The 22,002-nt window shown below is 58.5% G+C and overlaps 1 protein-coding gene across 2 annotated transcripts in view; it reads left to right on the plus strand.

The window, feature by feature from the left end:
• KLHL26 (kelch like family member 26) overlaps nt 1-20,334 on the plus strand; it is a 28,313-nt gene extending 7,979 nt beyond the window's left edge. Inside the window, exons 2-4 of one of the 2 annotated variants that reach the window (XM_042978638.1) lie at nt 2,071-2,593; nt 14,821-15,003; nt 17,160-20,334. In XM_042978638.1, coding sequence (XP_042834572.1) covers nt 14,822-15,003; nt 17,160-18,741 — 1,764 coding nt within the window. In that variant the 5' untranslated portion in view covers nt 2,071-2,593; nt 14,821 and the 3' untranslated portion in view covers nt 18,742-20,334. The remainder of the gene's footprint in view (nt 1-2,070; nt 2,594-14,820; nt 15,004-17,159) is intronic. The other variant, XM_042978637.1, reaches the window with a different exon arrangement.
• Nucleotides 20,335-22,002: the final 1,668 nt, after the last annotated feature.

The raw sequence follows: 22,002 nt of genomic DNA on the forward strand, positions 1-22,002 counted from the left end.
AGAGCATGAACAGGGGAGGGTCAGAGAGAGAGGGAGACACAGAATCTGAAACAGGCTCCAGGCTCTGAGCTGTCAGCACAGAGCCCGACGCGGGGCTGGAACCCCTCACGGACCGCGAGATCATGACCTGAGCCGAAGTCGGCCGCTTAACCGACTGAGCCACCCAGGCGCCCCTGTAGTCATTTCTTTACACTTGCCATAAATGATCCTGAGGCCAAGTTGGACGTTCCTGCCTTTTCTGGAAGGTTCTGAGAGCCTCATGGATGTGGCTGAGCTGAGTCTGACGGTTAGTGTCATCAGCTCAGAGGAAGGGGGTCGTGGGAGGTAGACTATTTTCTGGGTATGGGCAAGTGGCATGTGAAGGTTCTGAAGGAGGAGCAGCCTGGCTTTTCAGGAGTCATGAGGGCAGAGAGGAGCTGGAGAGGGTGGGAAGGAGGAGGCCAGGAGACTCAGGGGGTGCAAAATTTGAGTCAGGGGAGCCTGGGTCAGATTTATGTTTTAGAAGGACCCCTCTTTCGAGAGACGAGGGGGCCTGGACCTAGCTAGGAGCCGTAGAGATGGTGAGGTGGGCATGAGTTTGGGGAAGATTCGAGATTGAACTTGTGCCATGTGCTGATGGACAGTGGAGGCCAGGCACGGAGTCACTGGCTCTCAGGTTCCCTCCAGAGACCGGGGAGTGAGTACTGGTTATCGACAGGTGGGCAGGTGAGCTGGCAGGAGGTAGGATGAGGCCCCACTTGCCTGAGGATGTGCTGCCTGTGAGCATCCAGTGGAGATGGGGGGCAGAGGTGGACAGCAGCCCGGAGGGCTTGAGGGCTTGTCTATGTTCTGGAAAGCCCTTGTGCCCTTGTGCCTCTCCTTGCCCAAGGGCCCCAGGTCTTCCAGCGAGCAGTTGCTGGTCCCAGGAATGTCCCTTCTCCTGAGAAGAGGCTTTGGCCTAGTCTTAGCCACCCAGGGAGGTCTCTCCAGTTTGGATTCCGCACCCCTGCTGGAAGCTTCGCTTTGTGAGCACTCCCCACACACACGTTTATTTGCTGTCTCCTCCCCTCATCTCTTGGCCCACCATGTTGGTTCCACCTTTGAGCCACATCCCTGTCTGGCCCCTTCTTCCATCTCTTCCTCATCCCTGCTCTGAGCCGCCATCGTGGGCTCTTGCCCTCCCAGCGGCTGCTGCCCTGCCCTCCGGGGGGTCCTTCCCAAGACAGGCATCAGACCACGTGGCTCTGCCTGCCTCCTGCCTGAGGGCTTCCTCACTTTCAGAACAACCTTTACTTCTCCATGGGACCCCCACCCCCACCCCCACCCTACGGTGAGGCCCTGCCCACCCGCTGTGTCCTTGTGCTTCTGCGGCCCTGCTGGTTTCCAACAGCACTCTGCTGCCACCCCTCCTGGGCCTTCCACCTGGCTCTTCTTGGCTGGAGTGTCCCGTCCCTGTGCTTTGCACAGCCCCCGGGTGGCCTTCTTGGGGCCTGGTGGCTCTGTCCACTTGCCTTTCTGCACCCTCCGCCCTGTGATCACAGTACATTCTGTGTGCTTAAAGACCCGTGTCCCCTAGAATGTATGCTTCCTAAGGGCAGAGCCTCCCTGTGGTGGCTCCGATTTGCTCCAGCAAATAGCCCACACATAGCCTGGGATAGGTTTTCGAGGGGACCCGGCCTGACCTAGAGGCTTCTGGAACAGCCTTCCGCACTCCGCTGGGTGAGGATCCTCCGTTCCCTCGCTTTATTTCACGGCACGGTCTGGGTAGGGAACCAGGAGCGGGCATGTTGGTCAGTGAACCAGCCCGTTAGAGAGAAGCCAGTGAGCGGTCCCCTTCTGCGGGTGCTTGACTTAGTTAACGAACAGGATCTCAGCGCTGTGTGCGGAGGACGGGAAACGGCCGGCCGCTCTCCCTGTCCAGCTGCCTGCAGTGGGAAGTGGGGGCCCGGGCCGCAGGGTCCCCACTGCCGGCAGCCCCGCCCTCCTCCTGTGGTAGCCGCTCCGCAGCTGTGCAGACGAGCTCTTAACACTTGTTAACCCCGAGTCTCCAGTCTCTTCCTCCTCCCCCGCCCCTTTCCCATTTCTCTCCAGAGAGGACCGCGCAGGATTCACAGAACTCATCCCCCACGGCTACGAGAGCGCTTCCCTAGCATTCCTCCTCGGCGGAGCGGGTTTTGGGGCACAGCCAGCGTGGTTTCAGACCCCGAGCAGCCGAGGGGCCGACTGCTTCGCGCACACCGCCTCACCGCACACTGAAAATATTGTGATTCGGGAGGAAGTAACCGGCACCTTTGGGGAATCGCAGACCTTTCCTGTGAGGGAAGCAGCTTCCGGAATTGAACAGCTCAGCCTGGAGGAAATCTTGAGGGGTGGACCTTTGGGCTTTTAAAGGCCTCGAGGGGGGTCACCCGAGTTGAGGCCGAAGATGTTTTCTAACGCCACAACTGCAGAATTCCACAGGGGTCAAAGACGGATCGGCCGGGAGCGGGAGCGGGCTGGGCTGCATATCCGGAGAGCTCTCCTCTCAACGGGATGTTAGAATTTGAAGCAGCCTGCCGAAGGAAGCAGAGCAGAGAGTCGTGATCACCAGAATCTTCCGAGACCGGAGCCCAGAGTAGGGCACTCTCCCAAGGCGGGGTTTAGGGGGTGGCAGGTACGGGAGCCCCACTGAGGATCCCCGAGGCAGCCTCCACATGGACAACTCACAGGACTGTGTTTAAAAGTGGTAACCACGTGCTTGCCTTGGTGAAGTCTGGGGGGTCCCTGGAGGGCATCTCCCGCTCTCTTTTCTCCCCTTCTCTGTCCTGCAAGGGGGTGAGGCAGGGCAGTTGGGAGCACACAAATGTCTATGCTCCACGTGAGTCACTTGCAGCAGCAACGGGTGGTGTTTTTCTTGCCGAGGCTGATGGCATCGCATCGCCCTGCAGCTCCAGCCTTAGGCTTGCCGCCAGCATTTTAGCATTTAGAGTTGCTGAACTTTCGCAGTGGGGGCCACGGCTGGCTTGCTGACCTTTCATGGGGAGCCAGCTGTCTTGTCACAGGCAGACAGGACTCAGGCTGAGTATGGCCACTACCCACTTGCTGCCAATTGCCCAGGTTGGACTTCCTCAACGCCCCCGGCTCCTCCCATCCCCCCCCCCCCCCCGGGGTGGGAAGATTAAATGCAGGGTAGGGAGAGGCAGCAGCCGGAGAAGTGTTCATTCCATGGTGGTTTTCTTAGAGGCTCATCTGCAGTGTGGTGGACAGGAGCCCTGGATCAGAGATTTCTGACGTCGAAAGCCCCCTTTGGTTATGAAGTCTAGAAACTCAACTCTCTGCCTTCAATTAGAAAATGAAAGTTCAGGGGCGCCTGGGTGGCTCAGCCAGTTGAGCGTCTAACCCTTGATTTAGGCTCAGGTCATGATCCTGGGGTTGTGGGAGCGTGTGCTGCATCGGGCTCCGTGCCGAGCATGGGGCCTGCTTAGGATTCTCTGTCTCTCTCTGTTTCTCTCTCTCCTCCCTTCCCCTCTGCCCCTCTCCCCTGCTTGCATGTGCTCTCTCTCTTTCTCTAAAAGAAAAAAAAAATTAAATAGATAATAAAGCGTTCTGTTAAAAAAAAGAAAAGTTCATTGTTCACATAAAAAAACCATTCAGGGAGAGTTCTAGTTTTAGGTACACTGAGATTCAGGGCTCAGATGATTCCCTTGGAATCTGTGACTCCTTTCTCTCAGCCCTCTTGCTCCCCGTCATCCTAGCAATCACAGGGGAAAGGCAAATCTCCACTTTCGTAGCTCCAGCAAAAGTCCCAGGGAGGATTCTGATTGGATCACATGGGTCACACCCCCATCCTGGGACCAATCAGTGTAGGCAGGGATCTGGGAGGCTCTAATTGGTCACCAGTCTCCCTTTTCAGCCCAGGGATAGGGTCTCCTGATTCCTACCACGGGGGAATAGGAGGCTCCCTGAGGAAAACAGGAAACCCTTATCTGAAGAGGGGAGGGATGTTGGCACCCCCTAAAATGGAGGTATTCATGACAGGCTCCTTCTGATGCCTGGATTTGTGCTGCTGTTGGAAGGCCTGGGCTGAGCCATCTCCATGTCTGCATCTGCCTGTGTCTGGCCTAGCACCACTGGTCATGAGCATGTGCCATTTGGCAGAACTGTCCCTTTTAGGGCCTCAACACCTGCCCTGCCAGGGGAGGTGGCCGGGCTGGCGCCGAGATGCTGGAGTTTGGCAGTGCTAGAATCTCACTGGGCTTTTGAGTGGTGCTTTGGGGCCATGTAGCCATGGGCCTACTTGCCTGACCTGCAGAGGTTTTGCTTATTTAAGTGGCTCCATCGTCAAGCCCAGTGTGGTGGGGGTAATATGCGGGGGGATGGGCTCTGACTGGGGTCAGCCTTGTGTCAGTGGGTGGGAACGAAATAGGCATAGCCTCAACCTGAGACTTGTCCACGAGTCTGCCCCTGCTGCCCCTCACCTGGAGGCCCTGGCTGGGCTTTGAGGCGAAAGGGAGGCTGTGGAGAACCCTGGCCGGGGCGCGAGGGCAAACATGGCCATGGGGAGACCCTTCTGCTTTCAGAAGGCGGGAGGGTAATGTGCCAGAGTGCATGGAAGGGTTGGTGGACTTGGAAGTGTGGCATAAGGAGGAGGGTTGGGGGGGAGGCAGGAGGAGTCAGCCCTTCAACATGGTGAACAGCATGAGCGAAGTGTGGAGGCCAGACATTCCAGAAGACATCCTGGTGAGGGCTTCCTGATTGAGCCCAATCAAAGGATAACATACTCAGTCCCAGAACTAGGCGCAGGAGGTTGAATGAATGGGACGAAGAGGGCAGACATATGCGGTAGCTATCTGCAGCAAGCAAAGATATGAGTCGGGCTCCAGCCAATGCTGCCCCCTGGTAGCCATCCACCTGCCACCTCACCAGTTCATCGACCTACCTGTCCACCCACTTATCCGTCCGTCCGCCCGTCCGTCCATCCACTCATCCACCCACTCAGCCATCCAGCCACCTAACCAATGAGCATGACTGAGCTCTGAGCACGTGCTGGGCACGGTGCCAGGTACTGGAACACAGCAGGAGACAGAACCCATCCTGCCCTGCCCTGGTGAGGTTCCTGTTTCGGCCTCAGGGAGATAGGCTGGGAACAGATGGGTGGTGTGCCCGATGGAGCAATAGTCGGGGGGCAGATAGAGCTGGGTTGGGGGTCAGAGAAGCCTCGGGGCCTGGATGGGGCTCTCCCACTGTCCCAGTGACCTGGCAGGATGGGATTACATCCCTTGTAGTGGCTGGAGGATTAGTGGGATAGTCTCCACCCTGGCCCTGGCCAACACTGAGGAGCCACATCTGGATCTTCCCGCTATCCAGCTCTGCGTTCACTCATGGTGCAGTGTCCTTAGGGAGTGGTTTCAGCTCTCCCAGCCTCGGTCTCCCCATCTGTGTCATGGAGCTGATATGGGGCTACCCACCTGGGGCTATGGAGCGGCTGACACCACGCCTCTTGTGTGCTCTGTGGCCTCGGTGGGGTGCCTGAACCTCTCTGTGCTTCGGTGTCCCCATCTGTAAGATAATAGTGGTGTCCTCCTTTCCAAACTGCCTACCGAGAGGTGAGCTGGGAGCCAGGTTTGCACCTACTCCAGCCCAGTATGGAGTGGGTGCTCACTCGCCAGGACGGGGAGGGGCGGAGGTACTGCGAAGGCAGAGAGCTTGCTGCTGGTGAGGGAAGTAGGGTCTGGGTGTCCCCTTTTCTTTGTTCCAGGCTTGAGAAGGGCCAGAATTGGGCAGGTATGGGATCAGAGGGGTGCTGCCCACAGGGTCCTCTGGCCGATCGGCAGTGGCCAGGTCCCCATGTGTTCTGGGCTCACTCAGAGATTGGGATATGGCCCAGGGTCCGGGCAGGAGGTCACCGCCCAGCTTGAGGGGCACTGGGCTGACAGCGGCTCATGAAGAATGAGGCTGTGGAGGGCCATGGGGGGCTTAGGCAGGAGAAAGATGGGGTTTGATGTTGTTGCCTTACCCCGGTGGGAGGGTGGGCAGTGTCTGCAGAGTTCTCCTCAAGGACCCAGTAAATAGTTGGGGAGGCGGGGGTTCATGTGGTTTGTCCCCGTCGTAGAAGGGCAGGATGGCCAAGCTGTCAGGGCCCGCCTTGAGTAGAACCGGCACTTGAGCGTGGCCACCCCATGCCAGGCTCCGTGCACTTGGAATCATGGGGGGCTTCCATGTGGGCTTGCTGGGCTCTGATTGGCAGGCTTGTGCTGTGTGGGGGCAGAACCTAGCCTCTACGCCAAGTCCTGAGGAGTTTACTTCTCTCCCCATGCCGGGCCCTTGGGAGGTTCAGGATGGTTCTTTCAAGGTGGATGTGGGAACCTCTGTCCGCTTGCCTCGATGACCTCCTCCCCACCTCAGCCTCCCTGGCTGTCACGTGGGGGCTCTCAGGAGTTGCCAGCCCCAGGGGCCTGCAGGCTGCATGGTCACTTCCTGCTGGGAGCTCCCTGACAGCCCCTCTGTTCTGTCACCCTGTTACTGCCTGACGAACCCCGACGGACGGGAGGTGAGGATATACACATAGGGAGATGGCTGTGATGGTGATGCCATGAAGAAGGTGAAGTAGGCTGGCGTGGCCTCCTCTGCAGGGCTCAGGGAGGGCATCTCTACAGGCAGCATGCTTCCAGGATGGGCTCACAGTGGGCCTTCGTCATGCCCACGCCTCTGGTTCTTGGAGACAGGTTGGGTAGGGGGCAGTGGGTGAGACCCCGTTGGCCCGGTGCACCTGCCCTCCCGGGATACACAGATTTACTCACAGGGTGCACAGATAGTAGGCCTTGGCTCTGGGCATCGTGTTTTAAATAATTGAAGCAGACATGGGAGAAAAACCAGCATGATGACTAGGAGTGAGAAATAAACAACCATTGGTAGCATGGAGAGGGCCCAGGCTTGGTGGGGGAACGTGGGGCCCGGGGGCCCTGGCTGGATTTCTTCTCTGCCTCTCTAGGTCTCTGTCTCCTTCCCTGGCTGGCTGTCCTCCTCTGTCTAGGTCTCTGTTCCCTCTCCCTCTGAGTCTTTGTCCCTTCTGGGTCTCTGTTAGTGGTTTGGTGACCGGGCCTGCTGGGACGCTGCAGCGAAGGACCTGCATCTGCCCCTGGGCTCCACGCTTGTCCACCCAGAAGCTCTGGTCTTTTGTCTGCGCCCCTGGGAGCCCAGGGGTCAAGCCTCATGAGACAATTGCAGGCAGCTCCTTTGGAGCTTATCAGGAAGGGTAGCCCCAGGAATGGGCCTGTTGCCGCCTGAGGGGTGAGGAGGGCGGGCTGGCCTCTGGCGAGCAGTCCCAGGAGAAAGCTCACTGACGTGAGCATGGAGGCTGCTGGCCAGCCTCAGCATTTGAGGGCCCGTGCAAGGTGCCAAAACATGGTGACTCTATCCTTTGGGCTGGGAGCACAGTACCCGGAGCTGTGAAATATTGTGGGAACCATGGCAACAGTAGCTGGGGGCGTCTGCCTTTGTGGGGCATGTGGGACTCTGGCTTAGATGCACTTTTTACCCACGGAGCTGCATGTCCAGGAGCCAGTGCTGCGGCCTTGGCAGTCAGCAGGCTGCGGTATAGCAAGAAGCTAGAGTCGCCTGCGACTACATTTGCGCACAGGGCTGCGCTGGGCCTCAGTTTCCCTGTCTTGAAGGGAGATTCATGAGGTTGCACGTGAAGAACCCGGCCCGGCATGTGCTCAGTCAGTGGGCCTGCCTTGTAAAGAGCCAGAGGTGGACGGGAGAGAGAAGGCAGAGAAGTTTCCGGTATGGCTGGAGGACAGGGGGTAGGGGAGGGTGTTGTGTGAAATAGGGCAGAGAGGTGGACCAGCTGGCCGCCAGAGCTTCTCCAACACTACCCCCCCCCCCCGCCCCGCCCTGGGTTCTGTCTCCCTCTCTGGGTCTCTCTTCCACCCCACCCCCCACAAGTCTCCTTCTCCCCTTCATTCTGGGTCTCTGTCCCCCTCTCTGAGTCTCTGTCCCCCTCTCTCCTGTGAAATGCAGCATCTTCCCTGCTGACGCACCCGGGACCCTCGGGCGGAGTGGCCTGCAGCTCCCTGGTACGTCGTCGGCCGGGGTGTGAGCCAACCAGCTGTGCTGTGCTGCTGCGCTCTATCGAGCCACATGGACAATAAAACCGAAATTGGCTTTGAAAGTGGAAGTGCTCTCCGTTTTGAGGGGAAGTGAGGGAATTTGCATGTCAGAACAGTATGTTAAAGGGGCAATACCGTCAGACTCTGTTCTGGCTCGAGCTTCGGGCTCCATGTGGGGGTGGGAAAGGATTTTACAAAACCCCAAAGAAATGTTTCCATGAAATTCTTTCTTGTTCTTGCCTTTCCTTTCCTTTTTTTTTTTTTTTTTTGACATTCCAATGAAAAGAACTGTTCCGGGGCTTCAGATCTCTCCTGTAGGGTCGGGAAACCAACTATGGGGACCAGGGCCAGCAGCCAGATGAGGGCAGGAGTTGGGGAGCACCCACCCCACCAGGTGTCACTTCCAGGGCAGCCCCCGCGTCCACTGTGGGGCCCTGTCAGTGGGGCGTGGGGACGGCAGTTGGTGTGGTCCTGCACCTCTTGTGGCCTTCCCCACTTGGCCATCTTGTCTTGGGTTGGGTCCCCCTAAAACAGACTCTCAAACAAGGATTCCAGCCCGTGGTGTATTCTGGGGGTGACCCCACGAAGGACTGCTCTGTGTGGGGAAGGAGACCACCCGGGGGGGTGTCAGCAAGGAGCTGGAGACGAGGTGGGCAAAGGGCTTGGCTGGCCGTGGACCCCCAGGGGATTGTGGAGATCTTGCCACAGATAGTCCCCCTGGGGTCTTCACCCTGCCCGGTCCCACTTTACATTAGCCCCGGTGTAGGGGAGACTCCAAGGGAGGCAGTGGCTGTGTCCCCATGTCCGGTAGAGGCCTAGGCCTGGCCAGAGGTGCCCAATGACAGTGCTGGGGGATGCAGTGTGGGAGTATGGGGTCAGGACAGCCCTGAGCTCAGGCCAGGCCTGAGGGGGGCATGTGTAGCCCCTCAGAGGCCAGATCCAGGCCAAGGGTGCAGCTGGGGCGGCAGTAAGCGGCCTCCAGAGACATCCTGACCCGGCTGCTGACGCATTGGCTCCGATGACTCAGTGCGGGTGACCGTGGCTCGGGTGGCCGTCTGGAGACTCGGACAGGCTCAGGGCCGCCGCCGCCGCCTTCCTGGGGGCCCGTGGCCCCGCCGCGCCGGCCGCCCCCTGTCTGGGCTGGCCTGAGTAATGGGTCCTACCCTTAGTCATCGGTCCCAGGCCTCAGCCCTCCCTCCTCCTCCTGCCCACCTCCGCCCAGCCGAGCCTGTCTGTCCTGGGGACTCCAGCTGGCTTTCTCCCTCCTTCCCCGAACTCCCCAGAGGCTGTGAGGTGTGTGTGGTGGGTGCTGATGGGGGCTTCAGGGACAGCTGTGCCATCTATGAGATGAGAGGGGGAAAACAGCCTTGTACAGTGAGCCTTGCCAGGGGCATGAGGAGAAGGGCCTGGAGAAGGACGAGGCGTGTGCAGAAAGGGGCCGTTTCCCCCCCATTCAGCACAGCTCAGGTCTCATACCCTGTCAGCAGCTGTGCGGTGGGCTTGGTCGGGGGCTCTGGGCTAACTCCTGTGTAGGAGCATTTTAATGCTTGAGGTGCACGCGGACCCTGTGCTCAGCTGAGGGCAGCCCTTGGTCAGAAGGTCCAATAATTCTTCATACCCCTTTGGAAGGGGTTTAGCTGGTTTCTCATCTTTGGCCCCCAGAGACGGTATTTGGTGAATATCCTCCTGCGTCCCTCATCTTGCACACGTAAGTATATCTCAGATAAATCCCAGAAGTAGAGTTGCTGGGCCAAGGACGTGAGCCTTTAGAATTTCGCTAGGTCTGTTGAACTGGCTTCCTGGGTGTTGTTTCACTTCACATTCCCACTGGGAACTGATGTGAGTCTTGGCTACCAGCCACAATGCTTCTGCTCACATGAAGGGTGAAGCCGGTCCCTTGCTGTGTGCACGTATTTTATCGTGAGCCCTTCTGACTCTTAGGTCTCTCCAGCCAGCTGTGCTTCCTTTCCTATGAACCATCCTTTGTGCACCTTTCTGTGAGGTTGCTGACTTTGTATTGATTTTTTGGTGCTCTTTTTATTTGAAGAACCATAGTAGATATGTACGGCCAGGAACCGACCAGTTCCAGGATGAAGTTGCCCCTGGTGTGAAATCTTTCTTCTGCTGGAAGCATGCATTGGCACGACAATTCTTAGGGCTTAGAGGAAGCACACAAAGTCCTTTTGCCCTACCGCACAATCTCCCAGCAACTTCTAAGAAAAAAAATGAAGCGTAACGGCAAAGGCTGGGGTAGGGGCACACATGTACAAAGTCTGTGAGGCAAGGTGTCCACAGAGTGGCACTGCCATCCCCGGGGCTGCCCCTAGCTGCTGAGTGTGAGTCTGTGTCTTGACATAGTCCCTGTTCACACACGTGGTGGGGTTGGAGACGCGCCTCTTCTCCACTCCCTGGCCCTGGGAGGGAGGCTCTGAGGGGTCACACCAGCTATCCCTGACCCCTGGGCCACTCTGCTCCACAGAGAGGTAGAGTGCTTGGCCCCAGGCCAGAGGGCCCTGTGGTGTGGGGAAAGGTGGTTCCCTGTGCTGTCTGGGCCCCAGGGGCCCCAGGGGCCCCAGGGAGAGGGTTGGCTTCTCAGGACAGGCCTTTTGTGGAAGCTGGGACTTTGGGGCCAATCCCCAGGATGCGGCCAAGCCTTCTGCTCCAAGGGAGAGGCTGGGTGTCACTGTCTTAACTGTGGGTGTGGTGGGGCTAGGGGCACCCTATCCTCTGCACATCTCTGCTGCGGGCTCCTGTCCCCTCCCCAGCTGTGAGGTACTCAGAGCTGCAGTGCGAAGCTGATTCTGGACGGTTCGACCACTTTGGGTCTCCATTCCCCAGACTGTGCACCCAGTGAGGGCCAGCCCTCTCCATCTTGTTCATTCTGTATGGTCCCTGCCACCAGAAAGGGACAAGGGGCTGACAGGCCAGTGAGGTGAGAGGAGGGTCAGGGGAAGGGTGCACGGATCTGAGCGCCTCAAGGGTCCTTAGAGGCTCATGCGGCATGTGGCCTTGGAGGATGTCAGTGAGAAGGCACAGTGAGATCCCATCGGGCAGCCCTGGCCAGAGGATGGCCACGCTTTGAAGCCGGTGGATCTGTGAGCCAGTGACATTCTCTTTGTGATCCTCAGAACTTGGGGCCACTGTGGGGTCTCGGGAAACTGGAAGAACAGAGACTTGAAGTCCCAGCGGCGGCCTGGTCAGGCACGACGGGCTAGATGTAGCAATGTGGGAGGGGCACAGGGCATGTGACACGGGCATCCCTTCTACCTGGCAGAGAGAGGTGGCCAGACCAAGCTAGAGACTTGGGGTCTTTCTGGGCCCCTTTCCTTCCCTCCCTCTGTGGCCTTCAGCGGGGCTGCGTGTCAAACCTCGCAGGCAAACCCAGGGTCTGGCCACGGGCACCACCGGCATCCCAGCATTACCAGCCCAGATGACCATGGTGCTGGGTTCTGAAACATGCGTTCCCTCCTCCCGGGATGGGAAAGCCTTCTGCCAAGTGCAGACCATGTCCCCCAGACATGTCCTGTATCCCCCTCCACTTCCCCATGTCCTCCCTGCCGTGTCCCATGTCCCCTATGCTGTGTCTTATGTCCCTTTCTCCCACACACCGGGTCCCAAAGGTCTGGGACCTTGCAGGCCTATTGCCAGCACCCCAGGGCCCTGCAACCCCTTGGTTGGTTTGCCTCCCTTTCCTGAGGCTCTCTTGGAAGGGCCACTGAGGCTGGTAGCCTGTGCCGGGGCAGAGGCCTCCAGCTGGCAGCAGTTGCATTGATTGAGTGCTGACGGTATGCCCCGTGCTGGGCATCTGCTGTTTTATCCGTGGTATTGTTTGGGGAGCTGCTGGACAGTGGGGGGCTGAGGAGCCTTCTTTCTCCTGCTTTCTTGGAAAGACCAGTGCCCACATTCCTGGCCCTCATTTGTGGGCAGGCGTTAGTCCCAGGAATGGGAAAGCAAGTTCCAGAGAGCTGGGGGCCTTGGGGAGAGAGCAGAATACTTGGCCTTGCCTTGGGGTGGGTGGGGTGAAGCATGGGTTGGGAGAGTCCTGGCGGGGGTTCTTGACCCTACAGGGGCCTGACCCTAGAGGTGATGGCATTATTCCCTCCTGTTAACGTTTGGGAGGTGAAATGATGTAGTAGGGCCGCCTAAACCATCCATTCTTTAAGGCATTCAACAAGTTTTCTAAGATGAGACGGCAGAGGGGACAGTGATGCTGGAAGGGAGGGGATGTGGGGGTGAATGAAGCAATGATCCTCGTATACGGTGGGGGTGCTGGTGGTTACGGCAGGGTTTATGCAGGACCTGAGAAGGCCCGCATGTCCTTTTGTTTATTTTTATTTATTTATTTAAATTTTATGAGAAATTCACATAACCTAAAATCTGCCATTTTAATTTTTTTTTTTTTAATTATCTTGGGGGCAGGGAGGGGGAGGGAGAGGCAGAGAGAGAGGGAGACAGAGAATCCCAAGCAGTCTCTACAATGTCAGTGCAGAGCCCAGTGCAGGGCTTGAACCCATGAACCATGAGATCATGACCCAAGCCGAAACCAAGAGTCGGATGCTTGACAGACTGAGCCACCCAGGTGATCCAAATCCACCATTTTATTTTATTTATTTATTAAAAAAATTTTTTTAACCGTTTATTTATTTTTGAGAGAGAGAGAGAGAGAGAGAGAGAGAGAGAGACAGAGAAAGAGCACAAGCAGGGGAGGGGCAGAGAGAGGAGACACAGAATCCGAAGCAGGCTCCAGGCTCCGAGCTGTCAGTACAGAGCCTGACATGGGACTCGAACCCACAAACTGCGAGATCATGACCTGAGCCAAAGTCGGACCACCCAGTCGGACCAACCAACTGACCCAGTCGGACCAACCAACTGACCACCCAGGCACCCCCCAAACCCACCATTTTAAAATGCACAATTCAGTGGCATTTAGTGCATTCACAGTGTTGTGCAAACATCACCTCTAACTTGTTCCAGAATAATTCCATCACCTCAAAATGAGACCTGTGCCTATCAGCAGTCATCCCCCATACGCCTGACGCCCAGCCCCTGGCAACAACTAATCTGCTTTCTGTGTCTGTGGATTTGCTTGTTCTGGACTTTTTATACAAAAGGAACCATACAATTTATGACTTTGTGTGACTGGCTTCTTTCACTCAGTGTCCTGTTTTTGAGGTTCGTCCACGTTGTAGCGTGATTCAGCTTCATTCCTTTTTGTGACTGAGTAATATTCCATTGTGTGGATGGCCACATTTTGTTTCTCCATTTGCCCTTTGGTGGACCTTTGGGTTGTTTCCACCTCTTTCTTTTTTAAAGCTTTATTGTTTGTTCTAAGATGACCTTTGCCTCCTGAGTCCTTATTTTGAGGTGCAGGAACCTCTGTTTCACTTGTCCCCATCCCCCCATCGAACCGCCCCCACAGGTAAACCCATGCTTGTAGGGCAGATATTCTCGGTTTTGTGACTTACCCACAATTTGCTGTGCCCCTCCACCTCCCCTGCTTCATTGACCCTGACAGACAGGGAGATCCCACCTACTCTGTCATGTCCTGGGCCTGGGCTCAAATCTTGCTGTGTTGTCTTACAGCTCTGGGACTATGGACAAGCCACTCATTGTGTCCCTGTCCCTGGAAAGTAGGACCAACGGGCCTTTCGCCTAGACTGGGCAGTCACCATAGCCTAGAAGCAAATTCTTCAGAAAATGACTCTGTGGTCATGTGGTTGCCCTCCCCTGGGGTGCTGGGCACAAGGAGCTCACTGGGCAGGTGTCAGAGTAGCTGGGCCTCCAAGAAGGTTGGCCTTTCCTGGCCTGCGACACCCCAACCCTGGGGACTGGAGCTGCCCTGGAAGCTGTCAGTCATAGAGCTCCTCCTGTGCTGGGGCCCTTAATCCCACCCCCAGCCCCTGCAGGGGAGAGAAGAGAGGTTTGCCCTCGGTGGGGGGGAGGGCAGCTTGCTAGGGTATGGGGGACAGTGCTGTGACACGAAGAGTCCTGCACTGCAGAACACGCACTCAGGAGACACATTGAGAATGAAAAATAATGAAATAAAGTTTAAGAGGAGGGGTGGAAGGAACTCAGATGTCCACAGATGGGTGAAGGGATCAAGAAATTGCGGTCTGGCTGCACGATAGAGTATTACTCAGCCATGAAAAGGAGCAAAGCATCGATTCACGCTACGACGTGGATGACCCTCGAAAACATGCTGAGTGAAGGAAGCCAGACACAAAAGAGCACACGGTATATGATTCCATTTACATGAGGTGTCCAGCGGGGCCACATCCAGAGGCAGAAAGCAGATTGGCCGTTGCCAGGGGCTGGGGGAGGGGGAGGGGGAGGGGGAGTGACTGCTGATGGGGACGGGGTCTCATTTCGGGGGGATGAAAATGTTCGGTGACGGTAGTAAATGTCAGTGAATTGTTCACTTTGAAATGGTGCATTTTATGCTATGTGAATCTTATCTCAATGAAAAAACAAAAGGGACATCGGAGCCTCCTCAGTTCGAGCAGAAAGCCTGCCCCTTTCACAGGTGGCAAACGGAGGCTGGAGAAGCGGTGTCCTTTGCCAAGGCCAGTTGGTGGCCGGGTGGCAGATGCGGCCGGGACCCAGGTTTTGTTTCTGCCTCTCCAGGGCTGGTCCTGGCGAGTTGGCGCCTCAGGCATCTTTAGAGCCCAGGCGAGCCAGCCCAGTGTCCCCGGGCAGAGATCAGACAGACCTGTGGCCGCTGAGCTGAGCCCCCGCCTCTGCTCTCCTGCAGCATGGCTGACAAAAATGGAGCTCTCAAGTGCACCTTCTCGGCGCCCGGCCATAGCACCAGCCTGCTGCAGGGCCTCGCTGCCCTCCGTGCCCAGGGCCAGCTCCTGGACGTCGTGCTCACCATCAACAGAGAGACCTTCCACGCGCACAAGGTGGTCCTGGCCGCCTGCAGCGACTACTTCAGGTGAGCCCAGGTCTCGGGGGACAGGCTGGAGAGCGCCCACCCTACTGAGAGGGAGTGTGATCTCAGTGCCAGCCAGCCAGCACGTCGCTGAGGGAAAATGGCCGGCGTTGGCCACGCATTCGGTAAACCTGTAGCTTTGTTTGGGTTTGTAACTTTCTCAAACTTTTGGGGGCCATGGTGCAGGCAAGCAGAACAGGCCTGGGGGATGGAGGTGGCCCGTGGGCACTGGATTAACCGTTTCTGCCCTGGGGGAGCGGCAGGGCTTGGCCAAGTTTTCACTCTGTCTGTGTTTGACACTGGCGTGTCCCAGGCACTATGCTTGCCCTTGGCGTTCCAGCAGGGATAAGACAGACATAAGTCTCTGTCCTCGTGGTTCCTCTACTCAGGCTGAGGGATAGGAGGGATGCCTAGATGGGGGTCCCCACCTGTACCTGTGACTGTGTTGCAGTCCCCTCATGCCGGGTGAGGCCTTGCTGGGTGTACTGGTCAGTCTGCTGCGAGGGTCTTCTAAAGTCTCCTTCCCTACGCTGGGCTGGGCAGGGGGGTGAGGGCCCCTTGGAGAAGGGCGAGGGCCATTCTCACCAGCTGGGGGCTGTCACGGGCCGAGGACAGTCTCCTCATTTCCTCAGTGACCAGCTGGCCGGTTCCTCCTGCCAGGCTGTGACCCTGCCAGAGAGAGCTGGGGCGTTGTCCTGGGGTGGTTCTCTGGCCCCACTTTGCCAGTGGTGGCTGAAGTGCCCCTGCAGACTGTGTCTCGGAGCTCCAGCCTCGGCGTGTTCCGAGGCCCGTACGGTCCTCGAGGCCAGGGTGGCGAGGCTGGGATGGCTTGCCCGGTGCGCCCCCCAGCTGCCCGCCCCCCCCCCCCCAGGCCCAACAAGGCCATTCTGGGGAGACGGAGCAGCCAAGCCATCTGGGGCGCCGTTTCTATTTTTATTCTGGATTTGGGGACGGGTGGGCCGGCCCAGCCAGAAATGCCCTTTAAAGGCTCCTCTGCGCTGGCACTGCAGCCGGCAAGGCCTTAAAAGGCAAAGCTCCCTCCCGTCGCCGTGGCTGCCTCTGTCTTCAATGGGCTGATGGGACTCATGGGGACAAGAAGAGGCAGGGTCCGGGGGGCTGCCCGAGCTCTGCTCCTAGAAGGCTCCATGGCGCTGCTGCTCACAGGGGCGGGCAGTTGTTAGCTGGTGGCTCAACTGTCTTTACTCTGGGACCTGACCCCAGACCACGCTGGTTGTGTGACTTCAGGACAGGTATCCGTTGGGTGAATGGATGAGGGGAATTCCTTCTCCTTGGTCAGCCGTCACAGCGCACATCTGCCCCGTGAGAGGAACCTCCGATGAACTCCCAGCAGGTGCTGGGGTTCTTTCCCCTCCTCCGGCCGGGGGACCCCAAAAGCCACGGGGTGCTCTGACCCAGGTCCTGTTTCTCTCACTGGTGCTCACACTAGCACTGCTTTCCAGAGCAGGCAGAAAGGCTGACAGCTGGTGTCACTGGGAGTCTCACGGTGGGCTAGGGCTCCTGTGGGCCATCCTCGGGGCGGGGCTTTCCTGACTGTCTGGCCTCTCTCTGGAAATGGCAGTGACCTCGGGTGGGGCCTCCTAGCGGGTACTCTGACCGGGGAACCCTAACCCTCTCCCCGTCCCTGTGTGACAGGGCTGAGATTCAGGCTGGGGAAGGTGGGGCCACGGGCCCACATGTGCCTGCTGGTGAGGGGCTGGGCTCTGAGAACCATGGTGCGCGGTGTTCTTGGGGTCCCCACCTTGTCTCCTGAGCCTGCTGTGTGTGTGGTCTTCCAGGGCCGGGTGCCAAGGTAGGGCTGCACCTGTCTCCGGCGTCAAAACCAAGGTTTTGCCTTCTTTTGCCCACCCGTACCTGCCCCGCCACGAGCGGGCCCTAGCACTCCACACCCCTGGGTGGGCTGAGCCCGGCCCCAAAATAGAGGGGCAGAGTGGGGAGTTGCTGTTTGTGGGAAGACATGTGGCTCGGGTGGGTTAAAAATCTTTCTTTTCTTTTTTTTTTGCGTGTCTTTAACGAGCATCTGGCCTCTTTCCCCTGGCCGGCCGTGCCCTGCGCATGGTGTCCAGGGGCCGGGCTATTCCTGGGTGGCCACGATGCCCCTTGGCAGCCCCGAGCCTACATGCTGTGTTTCCGAACTTCAGGGCCATGTTCACGGGTGGCATGAGGGAGGCGAGCCAGGATGTCATCGAGCTGAAAGGCGTGTCGGCCCGCGGCCTGCGGCACATCATCGACTTTGCCTATAGCGCCGAGGTGACGCTAGACCTGGACTGCGTGCAGGACGTGCTGGGTGCGGCCGTGTTCCTGCAGATGCTTCCCGTGGTGGAGCTGTGCGAGGAGTTCCTCAAGGCCGCCATGAGCGTGGAGACCTGCCTGAACATCGGCCACATGGCCACCACCTTCAGCCTGGCCTCGCTCAAGGAGTCGGTGGATGCCTTCACCTTCCAGCACTTCCTGCAGATTGCTGAGGAGGAGGACTTCCTGCACCTGCCGCTGGAGCGCCTCGTCTTCTTCCTGCAGAGCAATCGGCTGCAGAGCTGTGCCGAGATTGACCTGTTCCGCGCCGCGGTTCGCTGGCTGCAGCACGACCCGGCCCGGCGGCCGCGCGCCAGCCACGTGCTCTGCCACATCCGCTTCCCGCTCATGCGGTCGTCGGACCTGGTGGACAGCGTGCAGCCGCTGGACATCATGGTGGAGGATGTGCTGTGCCGGCAGTACCTGCTGGAGGCCTTCAACTACCAGGTGCTCCCCTTCCGGCAGCACGAGATGCAGTCCCCGCGCACGGCCGTGCGCTCGGATGTGCCCTCCCTGGTCGCCTTCGGCGGCACGCCCTACACGGACAGTGACCGCTCCGTCAGCAGCAAGGTGTACCAGCTGCCCGAGCCCGGTGCCCGCCACTTCCGTGAGCTCACGGAGATGGAGGTGGGCTGCAGCCACACGTGCGTGGCCGTGCTGGACAACTTCGTGTACGTGGCGGGCGGCCAGCACCTGCAGTACCGCAGCGGCGAGGGCGCGGTGGACGCCTGCTACCGCTACGACCCCCACCTGAACCGCTGGCTGCGGCTGCAGGCCATGCAGGAGAGCCGCATCCAGTTCCAGCTGAACGTGCTGTGCGGCATGGTGTATGCCACGGGTGGCCGCAACCGGGCCGGCAGCCTGGCCTCCGTCGAGAGGTACTGCCCGCGGCGCAACGAGTGGGGCTACGCCTGCTCTCTGAAGCGCCGCACCTGGGGCCACGCCGGCGCCTCGGCGGGGGGCCGCCTCTACATTTCGGGGGGCTACGGCATCTCTGTGGAGGACAAGAAGGCGCTGCACTGCTACGACCCCGCCGCTGACCAGTGGGAGTTCAAGGCGCCCATGAGCGAGCCCCGCGTGCTTCACGCCATGGTGGGTGCCGGCGGCCGCATCTACGCCCTCGGGGGCCGCATGGACCACGTGGACCGCTGCTTTGACGTGCTGGCTGTGGAGTACTACGTGCCTGAGACGGACCAGTGGACCAGCGTGAGCCCCATGCGGGCTGGCCAGTCAGAGGCCGGCTGCTGCCTGCTGGACAGGAAAATCTACATTGTGGGGGGCTATAACTGGCGTCTCAACAACGTGACGGGCATCGTGCAGGTGTACAACACAGAGACGGACGAGTGGGAACGCGACCTGCACTTCCCAGAGTCGTTCGCGGGCATCGCCTGTGCCCCCGTCCTGCTGCCCCGGTCCGGGACCAGGAGGTAGCTCCCGGGACCCGTGGGACCCGGCCCAGCCTCATGCTGTCTCTGCCAGGGGTTTTGGTGAGCGCACACCGGGGGTGAGGACCGCAGAACCACCCCCCCTGGCCCGTGGCCTGACATCTTGGGGCCTGCTGCGTTGATAAGGCCCCTCCCTGGGGTCCCTCCTTCCTTCCCGAAGCAGATCCTGGCTTCGTGCCCACCGAGGGAGCCTGCCGGCCCTGAGGCCGGCATGTCACGGCAGCGGGGGTTTCCTCACCCGCCCCACATCCTCGCTCATGGAGGGAATCGGGGTCTCCTTTGGGGTGTTGTTGTGTGGCTTACGTCCCACTTCTCTCTCCTCCCCCAGCTCGGCAGTCTCAGACGCTCAGATGCAAGCTCATTAGCGTCGAGCCCCAAACCCATGGTTTGCACCCTGCCCCCTCCCAAGTTTCTTGCACTGTGCGTTTTTAAAAAATAAACACACCCCAAACTCTGTAACACACAGACCTCCAGGAGCTGGTAAGGTGGCAAGGGTGCGCCCTGCTCAGGGTTGACTTCAAGGGTGGGCATGTTCCTGCCCCCAATAAGCCTGAGCCGCCGGGGTGGGGAGGATGGCCTTGGACGAGGGTCTCGCACTTATCTTCATTCCTGTCCCAACTCCCTCAACGTGTTCTGCCGTCCACTTTCAGAAGGAGAAAACACAGCCGGCTCTCAGAGAGGGTCCTTATGGTTTCCCAGCCTTCTATTTGGTGCTGGGCGTCTCAGGGGTCCTCAGTGAGGAGTGGGCCGACACGCCAGGGGGACACCTTTAGAATCTCTCAGTGTGTCTGCATTCCACAAGTCTGATGACTTTTATTTCTCTCCCTTTTTCCAGCCCTCCACCCCCCCACCCCCACCCCACCCATCCCATGTTCCGGTTGTCAGGCCACAGGGCCCGTGCCCTCAGCAAGGGAGATCAGGCGGGTGGTGCAGGCTCTTCCCTTCAAGGGCTTTGCGGCATCTCTGGCCACATTTGATTTGGTGTCAAACCTCTAAAGCTGGTTTGGTTTGGTTTTGCTGTTTTAGTGTTGGTTTTTTTTTTTTTTTTCCTCCTTTGGTTCTGTTTTGCTTCTTTTAAGACACCGGCATTGCTATCTTATAAATGGGATTTGTACCCTCGGGGCAACTTAAAGTGTCTCTTCTGCTGCTAACGGACGATTGATGTTGTGTCTCTGTGACCCACTCACCGTGTAAAGAATTAACCTCATATCTTAGCAGATGTCGTCTCCTAATATTTTCCTTCATTTAATAAAAATGTTATGGTGAAGAGATGGAGAGGGCCCAGCGCTGAGCTTGTGGGGCCTGATGGGTCACAGATTCCTCACGTCCTCTGTGTGGTTAGGGGCTCCTCTCCCCTCCTCACCCTTTTCCAGCATTGCAGAGGGGCTGGAAGAGGGGCTGGCCTTTGGCTCAGGGGCGTGGGGCAGTGGGAAGTGTGGCCAGAACTTCCACCTAGGGACTGGAGGAGAAGACAGATCCGCCCTGGGCTGGGTGGCCTTCGGTGAGACTCTCTCCAGGTTGTTCCATGTGCCTGCTGGCTTCGTCCCCGGCCACCAGACAGCCCCCAGCTCCTGGCAGGTTGTCTCCATCTGCTCAGTCCTGGGGTGTGAGATTGGGGAGCCAGGGAGCCCCTCTCCCTGGAGGCCATGATGGGGGAGACGCAGGGCAGTCCTAAAGGAAGCATGAAATCATCACCATTCCATATGGGCCTGAGAGCTCCGTGAATTGCCCCCAACCCTGGCTCTCATGCCCGGCCTCGCCACGGACCAGGCTGTATGTTGGCGGAGAATGCCTGCTGTCCACGGACAGCTTTCTGAGATGGGAGGCTTCCAGGATCACCCTCAAAATGCACCCACAGGCCTGGTGCTCCTGTGCAGCAGCCTTCGGGGCCCCAGAGCGAAGCCGGATGTGTGGGTGGGGGGCAGTGTTGAAATAAAAACTTGGTTGGGAACCAGGAAGGAGACCATGCTGCCAGGGGCATTGAAATAAAAGCGGCAGCCCTTGGGGACTTACCAGAACATTCCAGTCCCTTTTCACCCCCCTCCCCAACCTGAGCTCCCCCAAAGAGAACCCTTCCCTGCTAGAGGCATGGCCCCTTCAGGGGGGCAGTGAGAATCTTTTGCCAGCTGCAAGTCCCCCCAGATCAGCTCACACCTCAGAACATCTTGTCCCCAATGAGCTGGCAGGGGTGCCGGCGCAGGGGGTGGGGTTGGGAGGGGGGGGGCGCGCCGTATCTAACCGGGTCGATTGTGCATAACCGTCTGGGCTGGTTCATGGAATGTTCTCAGGGGCCCCCTGCCCCTCCCTCTTCACCACCTCCCCCCCCCCGGAAGAAAGGAAAATTATTTTTCGTATTGTAAACTTTAAACACGAAAAAGCTGTTTTTAATTTAGCAGAAACTGGCTTGCATCTTCACTTGGTGAACGTTTGTGTCCTTCAGAGAAAGGCGGAACATGCATTTGCACACACATGCTTGCACAAATGCACGCACATGCATATAAGCTCACATGCACACCTGCACTCGTGCACTGTGACATGCACGTTGACATGGTCACACTGGTATTCACACGTAGCCTTGCTCGTATGCTGAGTGACATGCACACACACTTGCTCACACAAATACACTCACACTCGTCCTTGGACCTGCCCGGGCCTCTCTGCATGGTATCCTAAAGGGTTCTGGGTCCTGTCAGCTCATCTCCTCCCTTCACCTTTCATCCAGGATGGCTTGGGCCATGAACGGCCAGCCACTGCATGTAGGGACGGAGCCTGGGGAAAGCCCGTCTGCTTCCAGATGTCCCATTTCCCCACCAAGGCCCTGGATGCGGCCGGCAGGAGCCTCCCTCCACACCTGGGCTCGGGCTGTGGGAAAACGCTGTCTCCCGGGATGGTGGGATTCAGGCCCGCTAGAGGCAGGCCAAGTGTGACTTCTGGGGCCTCGCAGCAAGCGAGGCCAAGGGGGCCTCCAGGGAGCTCTGTGAGGTGGGAATCTGCCCCGGACCTGGCCAGCTTGGAAACCCGCCCCTGGCTTTGTCTCCGAGAACGTAGCTCCATCTCCCGTGTTCTCACAGGCCCCGGAGAGTTTGCTTCTCATGGTGGAGCCTCAGTGCACGGGTTTTATTAGGGGCACCTGGCCTTGGAAGCGTAGCCCGAATGTTCACTGCACAAATGAGAGGTCCCGGGATGGGGAGGTGGGAGCAGAGCCTCATCCACTCCAGTGTCCATGGGCACCAGCTGCCTGCGGGTC

Source organism: Panthera tigris, chromosome A2, assembly GCF_018350195.1.
Source record: "Panthera tigris isolate Pti1 chromosome A2, P.tigris_Pti1_mat1.1, whole genome shotgun sequence".
NCBI lineage: Eukaryota > Metazoa > Chordata > Mammalia > Carnivora > Felidae > Panthera > Panthera tigris.